The 18187-nt window shown below is 37.7% G+C and overlaps 2 protein-coding genes across 2 annotated transcripts; one reads left to right on the plus strand and one right to left on the minus strand.

Moving 5' to 3' along the window:
* Nucleotides 1-549: 549 nt before the first annotated feature.
* On the minus strand, nt 550-2124 carry foxq2 (forkhead box Q2). Its single transcript, XM_079808305.1, has 2 exons — nt 1634-2124; nt 550-1018 (listed from the first exon to the last, which is right to left on the minus strand). Exons 1-2 carry the CDS (start codon nt 2018-2020, stop codon nt 662-664), a joined length of 744 nt encoding a protein of 247 aa, XP_079664431.1. The 5' UTR covers nt 2021-2124; the 3' UTR covers nt 550-661.
* Nucleotides 2125-7123: 4999 nt separating this feature from the next.
* On the plus strand, nt 7124-17217 carry pias4a (protein inhibitor of activated STAT, 4a). The gene is made up of 11 exons (XM_079808152.1): nt 7124-7194; nt 9046-9430; nt 9536-9620; nt 10572-10613; nt 10694-10784; nt 10892-11020; nt 11149-11254; nt 11933-12006; nt 12560-12720; nt 12797-12948; nt 14172-17217. The coding sequence occupies exons 1-11, from the start codon at nt 7168-7170 to the stop codon at nt 14438-14440; spliced, it is 1521 nt and encodes a 506-aa protein (XP_079664278.1). The 5' UTR covers nt 7124-7167; the 3' UTR covers nt 14441-17217.
* The last annotated feature ends 970 nt before the right edge of the window (nt 17218-18187 follow it).

Genomic DNA, 18187 nt, shown 5'->3' on the forward strand with positions numbered 1-18187 from the left:
CTGAGCTGGACGATGACATCACTTTTCTCCAGAGCTGCTGTAGATAAATTAACCAAATGAATAACTAATGGTTTTTACAACGGAAATGAATCAACTCTGACAATGACACTATTTTCTACTAGAGCTGCTGTCCAGCCAAAACAAATGTTGTATTATTTTCCTGTTATCACTGTAAAGATGCTTTGAACACTCTGTATTGTAAAAAGTGCAATATAAATAAAGGTGACTTGACTTTAAAAATCCCTTATTAACCTTTTCTGTGTAAAATGATCTCTCTCAATTTTACTACACAATGCCATAAACCCTAAAACGATTTAAACAGCTTTACAACTCAAATAAACCATAGGTTTTAATAGAGCCATTCATTTAAGTGCTTTAATAAAATTATAAGATTCACATTTGTTTTTAAATCCTGTAAAAATTGGCCCCATTCACTTCCATTTTCTTTTTTTAAATAAGGAATGTCAAAATAATTTTTTGTGGTAATCTACATTATGCCACAAATGCTGGAAAACTCCTTTAAAAGGATGCAATGAATAAGAAAATGCAACACTTTTCCTCTAACTTTATTTGTTTTCATTTAACGAATACATGCTTTACATATGTACAATTGAATTCTCAACACTTTTACATGCAGACATTCTTTTCAGGTTAGATCCGGTTATATCAATCCATGAAGGGATGGTGTGTGATGTGTCTGAAGTGCAGCCCAGCTCCAGTAGACTCTGGGTGAGAAGCTCATCATTAACGGATGGGTTGGTGGACAACACCAACACGGTGTCCGTTTCAGGCGGCCAAGGGTTTGGTAATGCGCAGGCAGCCCGAAGGGAAGTTGCCCCGTTACTCTGCGGATCCTTCTCCGGGCTCGTCGCCGGTGGTAGTCCCCATTAGAGAAGTCTTGAAAGTTGGCCGGATGAATAGCCCAGAAATGACCCTTGCCGTTGTCACTGCGGCCAGCTTTGATGAAGCACTCATTCAAAGACAGATTGTGTCTGACACTGTTTCTCCAGTTCTTGTCCTGTTTAAAGAGTAGACAATGTGAAGTATGGCTCATATGAAAGAGGATACTTTGACCTCTATGAATTTAAGTAAAGGTCTATAAACAAAATGGTGAGTGTATAAATTACGGGATAGTATATTTTAAGAATTACCCATCACAGAGTAAAATATCATGCAAATTTGACCAAAATTATCATAAAAATTCACTTGGGAGTCGGATATTTTGGTTTTACCAATAAAAAGTCTTTGTTAGATCATGCGATAATTTTTTTTTTACTGTAAAATCCTTTGGTTTAACAGATAAAGATCCGAATATGACTTTGTTAGATTGTCAATTCAGATCCCAGTTCATGATATTTTGCCCTGGTTTGTGTTTGCTTTTCTTTCTTTGTGCAGTAGGTCGCTTGTTATCAACAGGATTAGTTTGTAGACGTCCTTAGCACTGATTACTAAATTTTTTGGTAATGATTACAAATGTGAAGTACTGTAAGTGGTCTCAAGGATGTAGAACTCTCAGAAGTATTAATAAGATGTAAGAGCAGCTTATGGCTCTTTGACTTTTCAAGAGATCTGTGAAAACCAGTAGCACAATTGCCTAACCACATGTGCAGACAAACTCTTTGAGGTACAATACCTTGCTTTTGAAGTAAGAATAGTGATCCATGATCCATTGGTAAATATCACATAGCAGGAGTTTCTTTTCCTCTGAATCCAGGATGGCCATTGAAATGAGGGCAATGTAAGACTGTGATGGCTTTTCATCCGTTCCTTCACTCTTCAGATTTGTCTTCTCGTGTTCTTCTTGACATCCGTTATCTTTGTTTTCCTGGTTCTCTGGTTTTTCACAATCCTGTTCTTTTTGTTCGGTTTGGTTGACTGTGGGTTGAAGACGTTCAGATGGAGGGACATTGTCCTCTGGTTCTTCTCTCTCAGTGTTGCGTCCTTTATTGTACAATAGGTAGTCAATGGTGAACTGAAGTCCTAGTTGTTCTCGATTGCTTCGGCATGTGTTGTCCTCCATTTCTGTATTGTTGGATCTTGAAATCTGTCGCTTAAGCTTCGTTTTTGGATTCCATTAACGTTTTGTCCTGGTTTGACTTTCTTTGTGTTTCCTTTTCAAGAAGTGCTAAAGATTAGTCCATCAAACAAACATTCGGTAACAGATGTGACGTCAGTCTCTGAGGCATGCGTAAATCGAGCAAACAGGTAAATGCGTTCTTTAAGTTGTGTTGTTTCTTCTTCTAGATAGACTTCTCTCACAATGACCAGAGCGTTAACGTCACTTAATTTAAATGCTCTGCATATTTGACTACATAATTAGAGGCAAAGTGGGGTATAAGAGAGTTAGAGGCAGGGGGTCTAATTGAGGGGGATTATTTTTAACCCAAGCAAATCTCTGTAATTACGAGAGATTACACAGATTAATAACCACAAATGGTCTCGGGTGGTGTCTGTAGTGATACTGTATGACCTCTAGGTGTGCCTATCCTGTTTGGCTAATGCACTAATGTCAAGATGAATGTTAAAAATTGTTGTACAGCATCTTTATTTATGATTTTTTGTTGTTGTGTTCAATCTTTGGAGTATATGCAGTTTAAGGGTTTAGATGTGTAATACTTACAGTAAGAAACATTTGATGCAACCTTTTAATTGAATTCCAAACATTAGAGTTTCATTTTTAGAGAGCATTTTATACAATTATACAATTTATACAATACAATTTCACATTCTCTTACATTATGCAAAAACTTTTATTTTACTGCACTAAAAGTATACATTTTCTTTTTTTTATCAGATGGTAGTTTTCTTGGCCGATTCCAATTTCCGAAGAAATTTTCTATGACATAATTGACAGCATATACAAACAAAAATCGACTTTTCTTAAATGCAAAATTTTGTAAAACCACATGTAAAATGTTAGTAATAAAATAAGAACAAATAAACAAATTGCAAACAACAGCACAAAAAAAATGCAATAGAATAGAGAAAGTTTTTCAGTCAAATATAAAATGACATCGTCTTCACTGTAAAAATTAAATACGGATTAATGCTTATAATTAAAGTTGCAAAAGTTCATTCAAGAGCAGTGAGTGATTTTCTTTGTCTTTTGTTCTTTGATTAAAGGAACTCTCCACTTTTTTTTTTTTTAAATGGCTCATTTTCCAATTCTCCTAGAGTTAAACAGTTGAGTTTTACCGTTTTCGAATCCATTCAGCCGATCTCCGGGTCTGGCGGAAGCACTTTTATATAGGTAGCTTAGCATAGATCATTGAATCTGATTAGACCGTTAGCATCTTGCTCCAAAAATTACCAAAGAGTTTAGATATTTTTCCTATTTAAAACTTAACTCTTCTGTAGTTACATCGTGTACAAAGACCGACGGAAGATGAAAAGTTGTGATTTTCTAGGCCGATATGGCTAGGAACTATACTCTCATTCCTGCGTAATAATCAAGGAATTTCGCTTTATGCGCAAGTCCCGGGGGATATAAAGAAACGAGGACATTTCATTCTACCGAACTAAACACAAGTGCTGAATTACTATTTATACAGGTCAGTTTATTTCACAAATTAAAAATGTGAGGAAACGCAATGCTGTTTCACTTAATCAACACTATCTAAACTGCATTTGAGTGTGTTGAAAATTATAATGCTATTCTGTGTGTTAGTTTGTTGGCTGTGTGAGACTAGCCGTAAGCTACATTAACATCATACTGATGATATTCTAATATTTCATTGTGTTGAGCTACATAACATTGATTCGTTTTTATGTACATTTGCTCACCTGTCTAATAAAACAAAAACAGAAACTCTGTCAAGTCAAAGTTTGTTTCAAAGCTCTCGACATCTCGAAAACGCCACGTCGATACTGGTCCTCTTTTGATTTCTCATTTTGTTCCAAAGTCTGCTTGCATTGGTCCATAATGTTGCTTTGAACGAAACTAACAGCGTGCCGCGAGACGTTATGCAGTTGTCCACATCTGCTGCCATGGTTTCTACGACAGTAAAAGCGGAAACCTAGGGTAACGCGGATATGACAGGCGACTCCCTCACACACGTCCCGGTTCCTTGGTTAAAATCTCAATTTTTTCACGATTTACAAAGTTGGAAACATTTGGGATATTGTAAGTACTCAACTGAACAAAATATATAACACTGGCCTATTGTTTTTTTTTTAGATTGTACTGCAAATATCCTACATATTGCACCTTTAAGTGTTAAACTGTGTCTGCACCAAGATTTTTGTTTCGCTTAATAAAACTTGGCCAATAAAAACTCCTGTTGTGATTTTGCCTGGAGTCATTTCACCAGAGTTCTTATGTGAACAAGCATGTTGTATTGGTTTCAGATTATCCAAATGAGTGTCCTAAAAGACTTTGTCAATTAGTTCATTAGGTCTTATGAAGGTAGTGATTGGATTACATGTGAAACTGTGTTCCTGTTAAAGCCACTGTTAGTGTGGTTGTTTGTCTGTTGTTGACCTGACACTGGAGTGGCCAATGATTTAACTGGGACGCGATGTCTTCACTCAAAAGGTAGGAGAGTTGGAGCATTTGGTCATGTGGGCTACAGCATATCACTTTGACTCATGTGCATATTTGACATAAAATAACTGCAAGAGCACATGTTGGGTTTTCATGTTTTATGGGGACTTTCCATAGACATAATGATTTTTTTATGCTGAAGCTGTTTTCCTCGCGGGGACCAAAAATAAACCCCACAAGGATAAACATTTTGGATATTGCCAGTCTTGGGGACATTTTGCCCCCATAAGGAGATTTACCAGGCCACACACATCTGGTTTATTATCTTTGTGGGGACTCTCCATAGATGTAATGGTTTTTATACTGTACAAACTGTATATTCTATCCCCTTACACTAACCCTACCCATCACACAAAACTCTGCATTTTTACATTTTCAAAAAACTGATTCTGTATGATTTATAAGCTTGTTTCCTCATGGGCACCTCAATTTAGGTCCCCACGGTGACACAATCTCCATGAGTCTGTGTGCATTCAGGTTGAAGTCCCCACCGTGATAGAAAACATGTACACACACTTCCATATACACAGATTTTTTACATCACGTGGTGCATGTGCATCGCTTACCTGGGGGCACCAAGATGCACTAATTTGGGAAGAAGACAAGCTGGCAGAGGCAGTGTGATGCTTTGGGCAACTTTGACACATACCACCTAAGCATTGTTGCAGACCATGTACACCCTTTCAAGGAAACGGTATTCCCTGGTGGGATTCCCTGTGTCTCTTTCAGGAGGATAATACGCCCTGCCACAAAGGAAAAATGGTTCAGGAATGGTTTGAGGAGCACAACAACGAGTTTGAGGTGTTGACTTGGCCACCACAATCCCCAGATCTCAATCCAATCGAGCATCTGTGGGATGTGCTGAACAAACAAGTCCGATGCACCTCGCAACTTACATGACTTTTACAGTCTATTAATGTGAATGTAATGTAAATGTCAAGCTTCTAGAAAATAAATTGAAATTTTCTTTTCACATGAAACCATCTAACAGAACAGTTATTACAATTATATTAAAATAAATGTGAATGAAAACAATATCTTTACTGATTGCTACCTGCCTGAATACCACAAAAAGAAACATTGCACTGTAGCTTTAACAGATCTTCACCCTTGAATATTCCCCCTAAAGAACAATCTGAAGTTCTTCTCATGGGAAGTGAGATAACATGGATTTTATGGGAGAGAACAGGTGGAATATAATCACTGTCAGCTTTGCAGATCAAATGTCTTAAATAACCCTCGGGTGACTTTTGCAACTGGTTCTTTAATTGAGCCAAACCTGATTTTATTTGATCTGTTTTGCTGGTTTTTGGTTGAGCAAATTGACCACGAGTATCATCCTAAATGAGTAAATCTGTACATTTTCTTTGCTTGTTGTTTGGATTTATTTATCTTATTTCACGTAAGTTCTTAAAAGAAGCAAACCATTGTTAGACAGCAGCGCCATCGTCTGCTAGGAGAGAGGATTAACATGCAGTTTTCTTAAAGAAAGAGTTCACCAAAAATACAAATTCCGTCATCTTTTTACTCAACTTTTTATGTTGTTTAAAACCAACTTTTTTTTCTTCAGTGAAACACAAAAAGAGTTATAGACAGCCCCAGTCATCATGCATTTTCATTGTATGTTTTCAACATATTGAAAGTGAAAGGTTAATGTGGCTGTAATTCTGCCTAAACCTTTGTGTTCCACAGAATACAGGTTTGGAGTATCATATACAGTGAATTAGTGAGACTGAACTTTCCCTTTTTACCAAAATAGTGTGAGGTTATTGTATGACTTGAGGACAGGTATTCTTGTTCTAATCATAAGTATATTTTATTTTATTTTTATTTATTTTTTCACTTGTAATGAACAATGTAGGCCTACCTGTTTTCCCTAGCTCTGCTTATATCACGCATGATATTTACCTCAGCAAATTGTTCTCAAACATTCTCTGCTTCCCCTCCCCCACCACATACAATACAAAGAAACATGGCATGGAGTTTCCTGAGGATTGTGGATTCAGTCTCGTGTGGATTTTCCAGACTTGTCTTCTACCCAATTGTCCTCAATGAGCAAGTATGCTCGTTGTATTATATATAACAATACATTGTAAACTCGATGCGATTTTGAATATATTTATGAATGGTTTAGTGTGCTTCTGTAGTCGTTTTAGGGCTGAAATTACACAAAGCATTCAGTCCTCAATATCACGGCTTTTTACAACTCATGAAATGGATTTTTCCATGCGGAATGGATCGGATGCAGCCATGCGCTCCTCTTCCACTTGTCGCGGGAAACCCACCTCTCACATCACATCTGAATGCAAAATGCAATGTGCTTTCGCTCTCACACCAGACTATTAAAGTGGGCAAATCAGACTGTGAAGTTCAGGCGACGGTGGGTAGGTTTACAAGCACCAGAGGCCTATCAGAAAGGGTAGACCTTGCTTCAAGTTTTCTTTTTTGACTGTACTGTCTCTTTTAAAGCGCGCCGTCACGCCTCTTCGCAAACGACCCCGCCTACTTATGGACAGTCCGCCGCGCTGATTGGACACCGGCGGCGGTCATCGAACGCCTTCTCGGCTTCTCATTGGCCAGCTGCTGCCTTTCGCTTCAGGCTCTCGCGGGGCTGCTGTGCGAAGATGGCGGCCGAACTGGTAGAAGCGATGGTGAGTAGATGAGATTTTTAAAAATAGTGAAAGTAAAAGGAGCCATTCGAGTCAGATGCGGTACCTATTAAAACAACTTGAGTTTAATTCCATAATATGGTGTTTTGTGCTCACACGGGACAAGTGGGAGTGTGTAAAGTGCGTTGGCAATTTGTATATGTGTGTATGTGAATGGTTCTGTCTTAAAACACAGTAAGCTGTCTATGTAGCCGGCATATTTGGCGCGTTCTAACGTTCGCTTCGAATGTTTGAACGTTCTGAATGTTCATTTGATGCTCAAAAAGCAGTCTGGGTAGACAGTTCACCAGGCTTTGAGACACAGCTAGTGTTCCTGTGTGCGCGCGCGCGGGGGCGCGCTGCCTGTGGAAATGAATGATTAGTCTGCACAATGCAAAACAACAAAACAGTCCATAGCTTTTCATATATCAAACAATACGGCCATGTAGTTGTGAAAAGCAACAAAATTGGAAATTAGTTTGCAACTACTTTGAAGTGATGCATGTTAATGTATAGTCACATGTACAATTGATGCATGTGGGTTGCTTGACAAGCTGTATCATTTTCATTTGTGCAGTGTCTCTTTACTACTGAATATCAGCAGATATTCGCATCCATGCTGATATCCATTACTACAGGATGATTTCAAATAATCCTTAGGGGAACCTCATTGTTTTACCTGTTTGGCAGAGCTGAGTCCTGTGTAATGTTTATATGGAGGGTGTCATCGGCCTGCATGACAGTCGTGGTGAACTAGAGAATCAGGCCATTTAGAAGCTTAAGGGATGTCTTCGCAACGAATTGAAAAAGTCAAAACAATTTTCATGTTCTATAAACAACTTTATAAAAAGTAATCTAAAGTTTTAGCAAATATGAAAATTTAGTATATGCTTTAATCTAAAGTAACTTTATGTACTATAGGGGAAATATCCCTGGAATGCCCGGAGTTTATGTGTCTTTAGGCCTGTTCACAACAAAATTAATATTGGGGCTGAAATTCTGTGCGATAAACAGTTGTTTAAAGGCACAATATGTACGATTTTTGAATTATAATACACAAAAACCACTAGAACAGTGTTATATATTTTGCTGACTAGTGTACTTACATTATCCCAAATGTTTCCAAGAATGTTTAAATCCAGAGAATAAGCTATTTCAACCAGGACGCCTATCAATGACATCATACCCGCGTTACACTTGATTTCTGAAACCATGGAAACAACCAAAGACTCTTTAATATTATGTGTTTTATTAGACAGGTGAGCAACTGTTTGGCTAATCATTGTTATATAGCTCAACACAGTTAGTCTTATAGTTTAAATCTCGTTTTCTTGATTTACCGCGAGTACCTAGCTTACTACAAAGTACAAGCTACGCCTTTGTTTTAATTAAGCGACCTCTAGTGGCGAAAAATTACATATTGTGGCTTTAACTTTGTTCAGACTGTAATTTGCATACTGTCAATGCGACATTATTTTACAGAGTCTTTTTCCATCGCACTGTGAAGAAAACTGGCCAACCAATAAGCTTCAAGCTTTTGGTCACATGCCCAGAGATACTGCTGTTACATAAAACAGAAAGTTGCTCAGCATTGCTTGGTGTACCAGGGTAACCACTGTATTTCTGCTTTTCTAACACCACCTAGTGTCAGAGAGTGAATGTGCAAAAATCCCTTTACTTTACAGGGCTTTACTCAAGGACATGGTGCTTGAATTGTTCCCTTTTGGGAATCGAACCAACAACCTTTAGGGTTAACAACCCAGATGTCAAACTCTATACACCACACCTCACTAACAACAGTGTTTTTTGATCCTCACGTCACTCTTTCATTAATGAATTTCTCATTCTTGCCAGAACATGGTGAAGAGTTTCCGGGTGTCTGATCTGCAGACGCTGCTGGCCTCCATGGGCCGCAGTAAAAGCGGGTTGAAGCAGGACTTAGTGGGAAGAGCTCTTCGGCTCGTGCAGACCGAGTACAGTCCAGAGCTGCTAAAGAACGTCCGACAGCTCTACGAGACGCGCTTCCCCAAAGCCTCGGCCTGGCTGGCTGCCCGACGCCCGGATTCCGTGCCAGTAACCTACCCTGCCCTCAACTCCTCCTCGCCCAGAGGCACGGCCCAGGGAACAGACTACCTCAACGGCATTCCCAAACCGGTGCCGCCTCCTGCGGCCGAAGTCAAACTGGTGCCCCTGCCGTTCTACCACAACCTAGAAACGCTGCTGCCACCTACAGAACTAAGTGAGTCCCATTATCATGAATAAATAATAGGCCAATTATAAGAGGTGTGCCTAGCCGAAGAAGTCATTCAGCGAGATAATTCTGCTTTTGTCACTCTCTTTGCAGTCGCTCAGAACAGTGAGAAGCTGCAAGAGAGTCAATGTGTTTTTGAATTAACACCAAGCCAAGTGGAACAGATCCGGAACTCCAGGTAAGAGGTGCAGTCAAACTGGTAGCTTTATTTAGATGTCAACCGATGACCAATAACAATGATATTTAAGAAATGTGGGCATACATGTAATGGAATTTAATGATAGAAAATAAGCAGGCCTGTGTGGATAATGAGTGTGCAGAGCAGATTGTCACACGCCCATTGTTCATTTTTGCATTGTTACATTTATTTACAGTTAATCATGGCTTAACAATAAGGATTATACAGTTTATTTTTTGTAATGGTGTGCCAGAATTATATTTACAGTTGTCTTTAAAGGTTTTCTGTACCAGAATCTTTTTTTGGTGTTGCAATAACAAATGGAAATGAAAGATGGATCTTTTTGCTGGAAAAGAATGATTTTTTTTTTACTATGTTTAAATACAGATACAATTCCACAGATTTCCCCCCAAAAATGATACAAAAATCAAAAACCTGCTTATATTATACGTTATTCAGTGGCCGTTATTATTGTTTAATGTTGATAATCTCAAAATGGACAAATATCAGCCAATGAGTCTACATGGCTGAACTATTTTCTTATTTACTTATTGATTAATTATTGATAATTGATTAATCACGATTAATTGCATCCAAATTAAAAGTTTGTTTAAATAATATATGTGTGTACTGTGTATAATTATGTATATATAAATACACACACATGCAAATATTTCCAAAATGTATATATGTATGTGTATATGTATATATATATATATATATATATATATATATATATATATATATATATATATATATATATATATATATATATATATATATATATATATATATATATATATATATATATATATATATGATAATTATACATAGACATATATTATGTAAAAACAAACTTTTATTTTGGATGAGATTAAAATACAAAAACTTTTTTAACACACAGATATTAAATATCTGCAATTGTATTTACTCATGCCTGTACATTTACAGTGAACTTCGCCCAGGGATGAAATCAGTTCAGGTGGTTCTCAGGTACGTCATTCAGCTAAATTCTGTTGGTAGGTCAAGTTTTGGTGTCAGAGAGGCACTAACATGCCCTTTTCTTCCCCTAGAATCTGCTACACAGACTCTATCGGTGTTCAGGAGGACCAGTATCCTCCTAATATTGCTGTGAAAGTGAATCAGTCCTACTGTCATGTACCGGTAAGTTGTGAATTTCATTAGGCTGAAAGAACAGGGAGGATGATCGTAAATCTAAACGCTGTATATCTTGTGTTGCTGTACATGACATTTTATTTCTGTTTGTTCAGGGTTACTATCCCTCCAACAAACCGGGTGTTGAGCCGCGCCGGCCCTGTCGACCCGTCAACATCACGCCCTGGTTACACCTCTCCTCAGTCACTAACAGAGTCACCATCACATGGGGCAACTTTGGAAAGGTACAGAGACTTGATACAAAGAGCTGTTTTCTTATATCCTCATTTGTGAATGAAGGATATTAGATGAAGGATACTTGGTTTAGGCACAGTTGAGTGTGTTGTTGCTGACCGCTGTGTTTTGGATGCAGCGGTACTCTGTGGCAGTGTATCTGGTCAGGGTGTTCACATCTGGAGAACTCTTTAACCAACTGAAGCATTGCTCAGTCGAGAGTCCCGAACGTTGTCGCGAACGCAGTAAGTTTCATTGCCTTAACCAAACATTGCATCATGATGAGCTTATGCTTGAAACCCTGACATGAAATCAGTTTTTATTTTAACAAATGTACTAAACTTGTAACTTTAAACTGTTGTACCTTTTTTAGATTATTGTATTTTTTCCCCTTGTATTGAACTATTGTACCTTTTTAATTTGTTCATGTTTTTATATATATCATCAGACTTATAATTAATAATTAATTAATTAATAAGTATTTTTCATTGCATTTATAACCCTTTTATCGATTTTTGTAATTTTTCATTTCAGTAATATAAAGGTATTAACTTAAGATATAACTATTCAGCAAGTGCATTAAACTGACAAAGACTTTTATTATGTTACAAAAAAATTATATTTTAAATAAATGCTGTTCTTTTGAACTTTCTATTCATTACAGTACAATTGACTTAAACATTGATGATAAGAAATGTTTTTGGGCTGCAAAACAGAACATTAGAAAGATTTCTGAAGGCTAATTATATTCAAATATATTCAAATAGAAAAGTAAATTTAAATATACAGTTTTTACTGTATTTAAAAACAAAAACAAATGCAGCCTTGGTGCATTTATCCTTTTTTTTTTCTTCAAAAATATTTAAGCATTTATGTGTGGGTATACATCAATGTTTTATTGAAGCTTTTTGTTTTGTACACAGTTCAGGACAAGCTGCGCTTTGATCCTGAGAGTGAGATCGCCACTACGGGACTGCGAGTGTCCCTCATCTGCCCTGTAAGTGTCCTATGTCTTTTTATGTGCACTTTTAGCTGTGGAACCAATGTGGCAATGTTAGTAGATCTAACAAGTAGGATTGTGACTGAGGAAATTTCCCCACCGGTTAATTGACGTGTGACAACACCGGTAATACCGGTATCACTAACGGGGGCTTTTAAATCGCTAATTCTAAGCCGAAAGTTAAATGCGCACGGCTGCTCGGGTATTCATAACGGAGCGGAGCAAAGCATGTGTTTTCAATGAACAAAGCATGTGTTTTCAATTTCTCGTCAGCTCAGCTCCTCACTCTCGTGATGAATGAAATCTGACTCCTGCTGCTGGTCTGTGCTGGGACTCGCGTTCGGCTTACTCTGTATTAAGCAGACATGTTCAGTTTTTATTTATAGTGTCCGTTCTCTAACTTAACTAAAGTATTTTATTACTATTAAAAAAATCTAAACGACAGTGGGGGTGGTGCCGTAGTGGGCAAGTGATGAAACCGGTGTGGCATCTGAACACCGGTAACATGACTATCGCAGCAAGCCTTCTAACAAGTGTCTTTTTAACACAGCTGGTGAAAATGAGACTTGGAGTGCCATGTCGAGTGCTCACCTGCGCTCACCTGCAGTGTTTCGACGCCGTCTTCTTCCTGCAAATGAATGAAAAGAAACCCACATGGACCTGCCCTGTATGCGACAAACCGGCTCCATTTGAGCTTCTTACTATTGACGGGTAAGCACACTTACTCAGACTCCTTGCTTGTCTCTGGGACTGGCAGTAAAACTCACCTCTATGTGCCCCGTTTCAGGTTACTGTCTGAGATCCTTAAAGAGACACCAGAGGACGTGGAGGAGATTGAGTATTTGACTGACGGCTCATGGAGGCCAATCAGAGACGAAAAAGAGAAGGATAGAGATCGGGAAAGCAGTCGCTCGCCCGACTATCCGGTGGTAGATATATGTAAGAAGGTTTTCTGTCTTCTGAAATGGCATTGACAATGGACCCTTTTCACATTTCCGGTATTCTCAGTCATAGTTGGGTACTACTTCTATAGCGGTCACCGGAAAATAAAACAAATATAGTTTTTGCATTCCTATTGACTCCAATAGCAAAATAAAATGTTTTATGACTTTACAAAAAAGCAAGAAAATACAGAGAGATTGATTTTTTTATATATATATATATATATAATATATAAATAAATAAAAAATTAGGGCTGTCAAAAGATTAATCGCGATTAATCACATCCAAAATAAAAGTTTGTGTTTACATATGTGTGTGTACTCTGTTAATTATTATTTATATATAAATACACACATTCATGTATATATTTAAGAAATATTTGCATGTATATACTGTATATACATTTATATAATCTATAATATATATATATATATAAATATAAATGTTTTATTTATAAAAATAATATTTTTCTTATTCTTAAATATATACATGCTTGTGTGTGTTTTTATATATAAATAATAATTAACAGAGTACACACACACATATATTATGTAAACACAAACTTTTATTTTGGATGCGATTAATCGCGATTAATCTTTTGACAGCCCTATATATATCACTGATTCTTGAGATAAGGCGGACATTCTTATGCTGAGGACAGATTGATTTACATGTATTTTCCAAGTGTAGAGCATGTATTTAAAATTACATAAAAATAAAAGCAATGAATGCCCTGAGTACCCAGATTTTTTATTTTGATGAATTTCTTTATTTTAAACACAGAGGGCTTTTATATGTATGTCCCAAATATCAAAAATCAGTGATATATGTATAGATGAGTTAATATTACAAATGGTTTCTTGGCTTTTATTTTGGATTTATTGTCAGTACTAGAGTTCACTGGGGTAGGGTACTTTACTGTGTGGATGACCATGTTCGTCCGCCACCACCGAAGACTATTTTTGACCCTGGAAAAACCCTGAATAGAAACACCCATGCAACAGCCTTAAGTAGTTTTTTGTAATGGCAAGAGACTGTAACAAATTATAGTGTTGTAAATGCACTTTGAATTAAAAAATAAAATCTAAAAAATAGATTTATGATGTTAATAAATGTGGACACACATCATCACAGTCTGTGAAAAGGGTCTATATATTTAACTTGCGTAATATTTTTTTGAGCAAAGCTAAATATCTAACGGGACTTGTCTCTTGTCTAAGGTGTTCCTGAGGCGAACGGCCACTCCCCAGCACATAGCGGCACAAACCAGACCGGGAAGTCTGGATCGGGTGGCGCGTCGGCAGGAACCGGCAGCACCAGTGGCGGGTCGGGAGGCGGAGCAGTGGTGGACCTGACTCTGGACGACTCGTCGGAGGAAGAAGGAGGGGGTGGGGCTGAGGACAGCGAGGACACGGACGACAGCCAGGACAGCCCCGCCCCCAAACGAGGCAGATACGATTATGACAAAGACCTGGTCACCGCATACTGAGACCAGCAGGACACTTAGACTTGTTGGGGGGGTGTAGATGGGATCTAAGCCTTGGAAATTCAAGAAACATGTCCCTGTATCCTCTCCCGAATGCATACACACTCATGCACGCACACAGACATGCAAACTCATGCGCTGCTGACTTCTGGAGCAGTCGGGCATCGCGTTGACAAACTTGTAGATGCCCCGTAAAGCCATTCCCAGTCATTCACTGCATCTTAAAACTGTATTCTCCCTTTAAAGACCACGGAAGAGTAATGCCACCTTCAATTCAGCTCTATTGTCCTCAATTTCCTCTCCACTTTGTGTTCTGGCAGGTTTAACCATCCTGGGAATTTAAGATCTTGCCTTTTTTAAGGCCTTCAAAATATTACGAGAAAAGCCCTGTATCTCAAAAAAAGTTCATTCCTTTGGTCGAGATCATCCAACCATTTACAATCTGTTCAGCGGCGTTTTCTGTTAGTCCTCCACAATGAGATGTTTATATTAGCTGTTCGTTTCAATGCAATTTGGAGACATAACTGAAGAATTTCCATCTCTCATTTTTGTTTTTAATTTGTCCACAGAAGTTGACAACCTACCTCAGTCTAACAGCGGGCTTGACCAGAGGGTTATTGAAAGGGTGTTGAATCCCTTACATGATTTTTTTTCTTTCTTCAAATCCCTTTTGTTTTCCTTGTACAGCAACACTGGAGAGGCATCAAGCATTACTTATTATTTTGTGCTTGCCCATTTAGGCATCATATTAAAAATGATTCTGACTCTAGCAACGAGTTTCTGGTCAAGTCTGTCGGTCAACTGGCGTGAACTTAACTGAATGTGGTGCGCAAATCGACACTTCATTCGGAGGGAATGATGCTTTGACATCAATGATCTTTTTGAAATGCTAGTCAGCGAGTAAATATTGTATGATATCTAATGTAATAATGGCAATGTATTCTTTCTGATCATTTAATGGAAAATTGCAGGTCTCAATGTCATTTTAATGCTTTCTTTCAGTTTGCAAGGCTGCTAAAGTCACGACTTGAGAAATTCTACACAGGAAGGGCAGACCGATTAAATCAGGTTGAGGAGAGGACAATGAGCTGATTTCTTTTTCTTCTAGACATGATTAGTAAATACTAGGTTTATCTAGCAGGGGAGCTGATGTTATTGGCATAATACCTTAAATTTCGCTCCACTTTACAGTTTTTCATTTTAGACATGGCTGATTTGTTTGAGCCCATTGTATGGAGGTTGTTTGTGTTCATTTCAACTGGCTGAGGAGGTGTTAACATTTGCGTGACGTTTTGTGGACTTGGCGACAGGCGCGGTTCTTAAATATGTTCTTTAATTTGTTGTCAGAATGAGTATTTATTGATTTAACAGTCTTTGCCTCTTTCATTTGAATTGCGTTTGCTCTTTTTTTTGTGTGTGTGTGTGTGTGCGCATTTGAGGCATTTCGCAGCAATGAGTTTCCAGCATGATGCTTTGTGATGGTAGATAACGCTGTGTCCTCTCACGGCCTGCTGGTGTATGTGCAATTTCAGCCATTTGCGAACATAAGGGGCGCTTAGTCTGGACTATACAGACTTGACCTAAACCTCGAAAGAAATCAAAATTGCGCTAATCGACCAAACACAAATGGCACATCCATGGGCTGATCTGTTGAGGAGGACTCAGGGATGACGTGTTAGTTCTACTTGTCTTTACATTTTCCTCTCAGTCAAACTCGACTCTCGATCCAGGTTCCAGCATTGCGTACATTACCTTTACCTTCAGGTCATGTAAAGCAGTCAGATCTCCGATCTGGACATTTCATTGCATCTACGAATAGTGATAAATATAGCAAAAGGACTTTTTCTTGTCCTCCAAGATTCCAGAGAAAATCACTGCACTTAGCTCACTAGTGGCAATTTTAAAGGTTTTTGTTTCCAACTAATCCTGATTTCTGACTTGAATACTCAGTACTGTATCCTATCTGTGCTTGGGAATGTCTCAACAAAAGAATATCGCCAGGAAGGGTCAAATTACTTGTCATTTTAGGTTCGTCTTTGAGTCGAGGCATGGTCTTCCATCATCTTTTCATGATACGCCCAACTTTTTTCCCTTTTCTTTAGATTTTTTTTTAAAGAATAGTCCGTGCTGCAGTTGACAGTGTCACATAATAAGACCTTAATGTAGTATGTTGCCCTAAATTTGACCACACTTTTAAGGTAAGGAACCTCTTGAATAGACTTCCATTTTAGATAGCTAGATCAATCTATTAGAAAATGTGGATAAAATGTACATTTGCTTATAATTAAGAGATAAATGGATGGTGATTGACAACAAAATATATTTCCAGCTCAGAGGTGAAGACGTCCTCTGTGTAGCCAGGTGAGGTTGAAATGTTTTTTGGTTTTTTGTTTTTTTGGAATGGAGGCATCCCCTCTTGTAACAGTGCTTAAGACAGCATGGGCAGTGGCTTGCGGTTCTTGATGTAACTGTTTTGTTTGTGTCTTTTTATATGTTCATATTAAAAGCCAATAAAAAACAATAATATTTTATCAAGTTTTGAATTGCCTCCAGTTGCTCCAGTGGGCGGGCACAAGTACTTTGTTATTGGCTACTCTAAACCCTTCATGAGGAAAATGTAAATCCGTGACCACCTCTATGTTCTCAACATGGGATTTGACGAGCAAATCAGTTGTCCCTGTCTGAACTGAAATTAAACTGTAAAAGCTCTAACACCTGTCAATTATGTGTGCAATTAATTAAACTGATTTAAAATAAATCTAGATTTTGTCTTTCCAGTGATTTGGACTTAACTCCATTGATTACTTAAAGAATATATTTAACAATTCATTTAAAAGCACAATAATACAGTTTATTCCAGAATAAGTCACTACAGTTGGTTTGATGACTGACAGGCTACCCACACATTAGTGTAATTGCACGACACGAAACACTGAAAATATTGCTGCCTTTTCCATATTTTACGTTTTACAGATTTAACTTTAATTTACAGTTAAAAAAAAAAAAAAAAAAGTTTACCAACGTATTGGAGTACTAATATCTGTTTTACACCTTTGTAATACACTGACAACCATCAAAAACGGGTGGTGATGTGAAAGTCACGTGATTATTGATCACAAGCAGCTTTTCCACAAGTTGATAAGGTAAATACTAGCTGCACACTGTGTTATACACACACACACACACACACACACACACACACACACACACACACACACACACACACACACACACACAGAACACCAACATGGTAACAAACATGACATTAATGTACATTAGAAAAAAACTGAAGAAATAACCATTTCAACGAAAATACATCAAATGTGAAGTTTCACGTAGGGAATTCTGGAAATGTTTCAACGGTATTATAGGCTACTTGTTCTTTTTCACTTTCAAAACTGTATTTTACTGTAAAATTAAATTAACGTTACAGTTTACAACAGTTTTCACCGTATACAATACAGAAACTTTCTGTTAACCAAGCTGTTTTCTCACCGTAGTATTTTACTGTCTCTTACCGTTAAAATCACGATAATTTTAGTGTAGTAGTTATTGTATGTTGTCAAGTTATTTAACGTTAGTCAATTGGCTTACAAGGGTTTATAGACCAAGCTCAGACTGCAGATATTGCAATACACGTGATATTAAGGGCTAAACTATTATAGAAACGTACTTTCTTACGTTTTTGGCGGTAACTACTATGAATAACAACGAATTTTAGTAGGCCTACCTCTTATGACTTGACAGTTC

This window comes from Gobio gobio, assembly GCF_949357685.1.
Source record: "Gobio gobio genome assembly, chromosome: 24".
In the NCBI taxonomy this organism is placed as follows: domain Eukaryota; kingdom Metazoa; phylum Chordata; class Actinopteri; order Cypriniformes; family Gobionidae; genus Gobio; species Gobio gobio.

What these genes read in the sequence shown, in the direction of transcription:
- foxq2 (XM_079808305.1), bottom strand. Translation starts at nt 2,020, where the DNA reads ATGGAGGACAACACATGCCGAAGCAATCGAGAACAACTAGGACTTCAG. An exon ending in ATTCTTACTTCAAAAGCAAG is followed by an intron (nt 1,019 to 1,633) that starts GTATTGTACCTC and finishes CTCTTTAAACAG; the next exon opens with GACAAGAACTGGAGAAACAG.
- pias4a (XM_079808152.1), top strand. Translation starts at nt 7,168, where the DNA reads ATGGCGGCCGAACTGGTAGAAGCGATG. An exon ending in CATGGGGCAACTTTGGAAAG is followed by an intron (nt 11,021 to 11,148) that starts GTACAGAGACTT and finishes TTTTGGATGCAG; the next exon opens with CGGTACTCTGTGGCAGTGTA. An exon ending in GAGCTTCTTACTATTGACGG is followed by an intron (nt 12,721 to 12,796) that starts GTAAGCACACTT and finishes GCCCCGTTTCAG; the next exon opens with GTTACTGTCTGAGATCCTTA.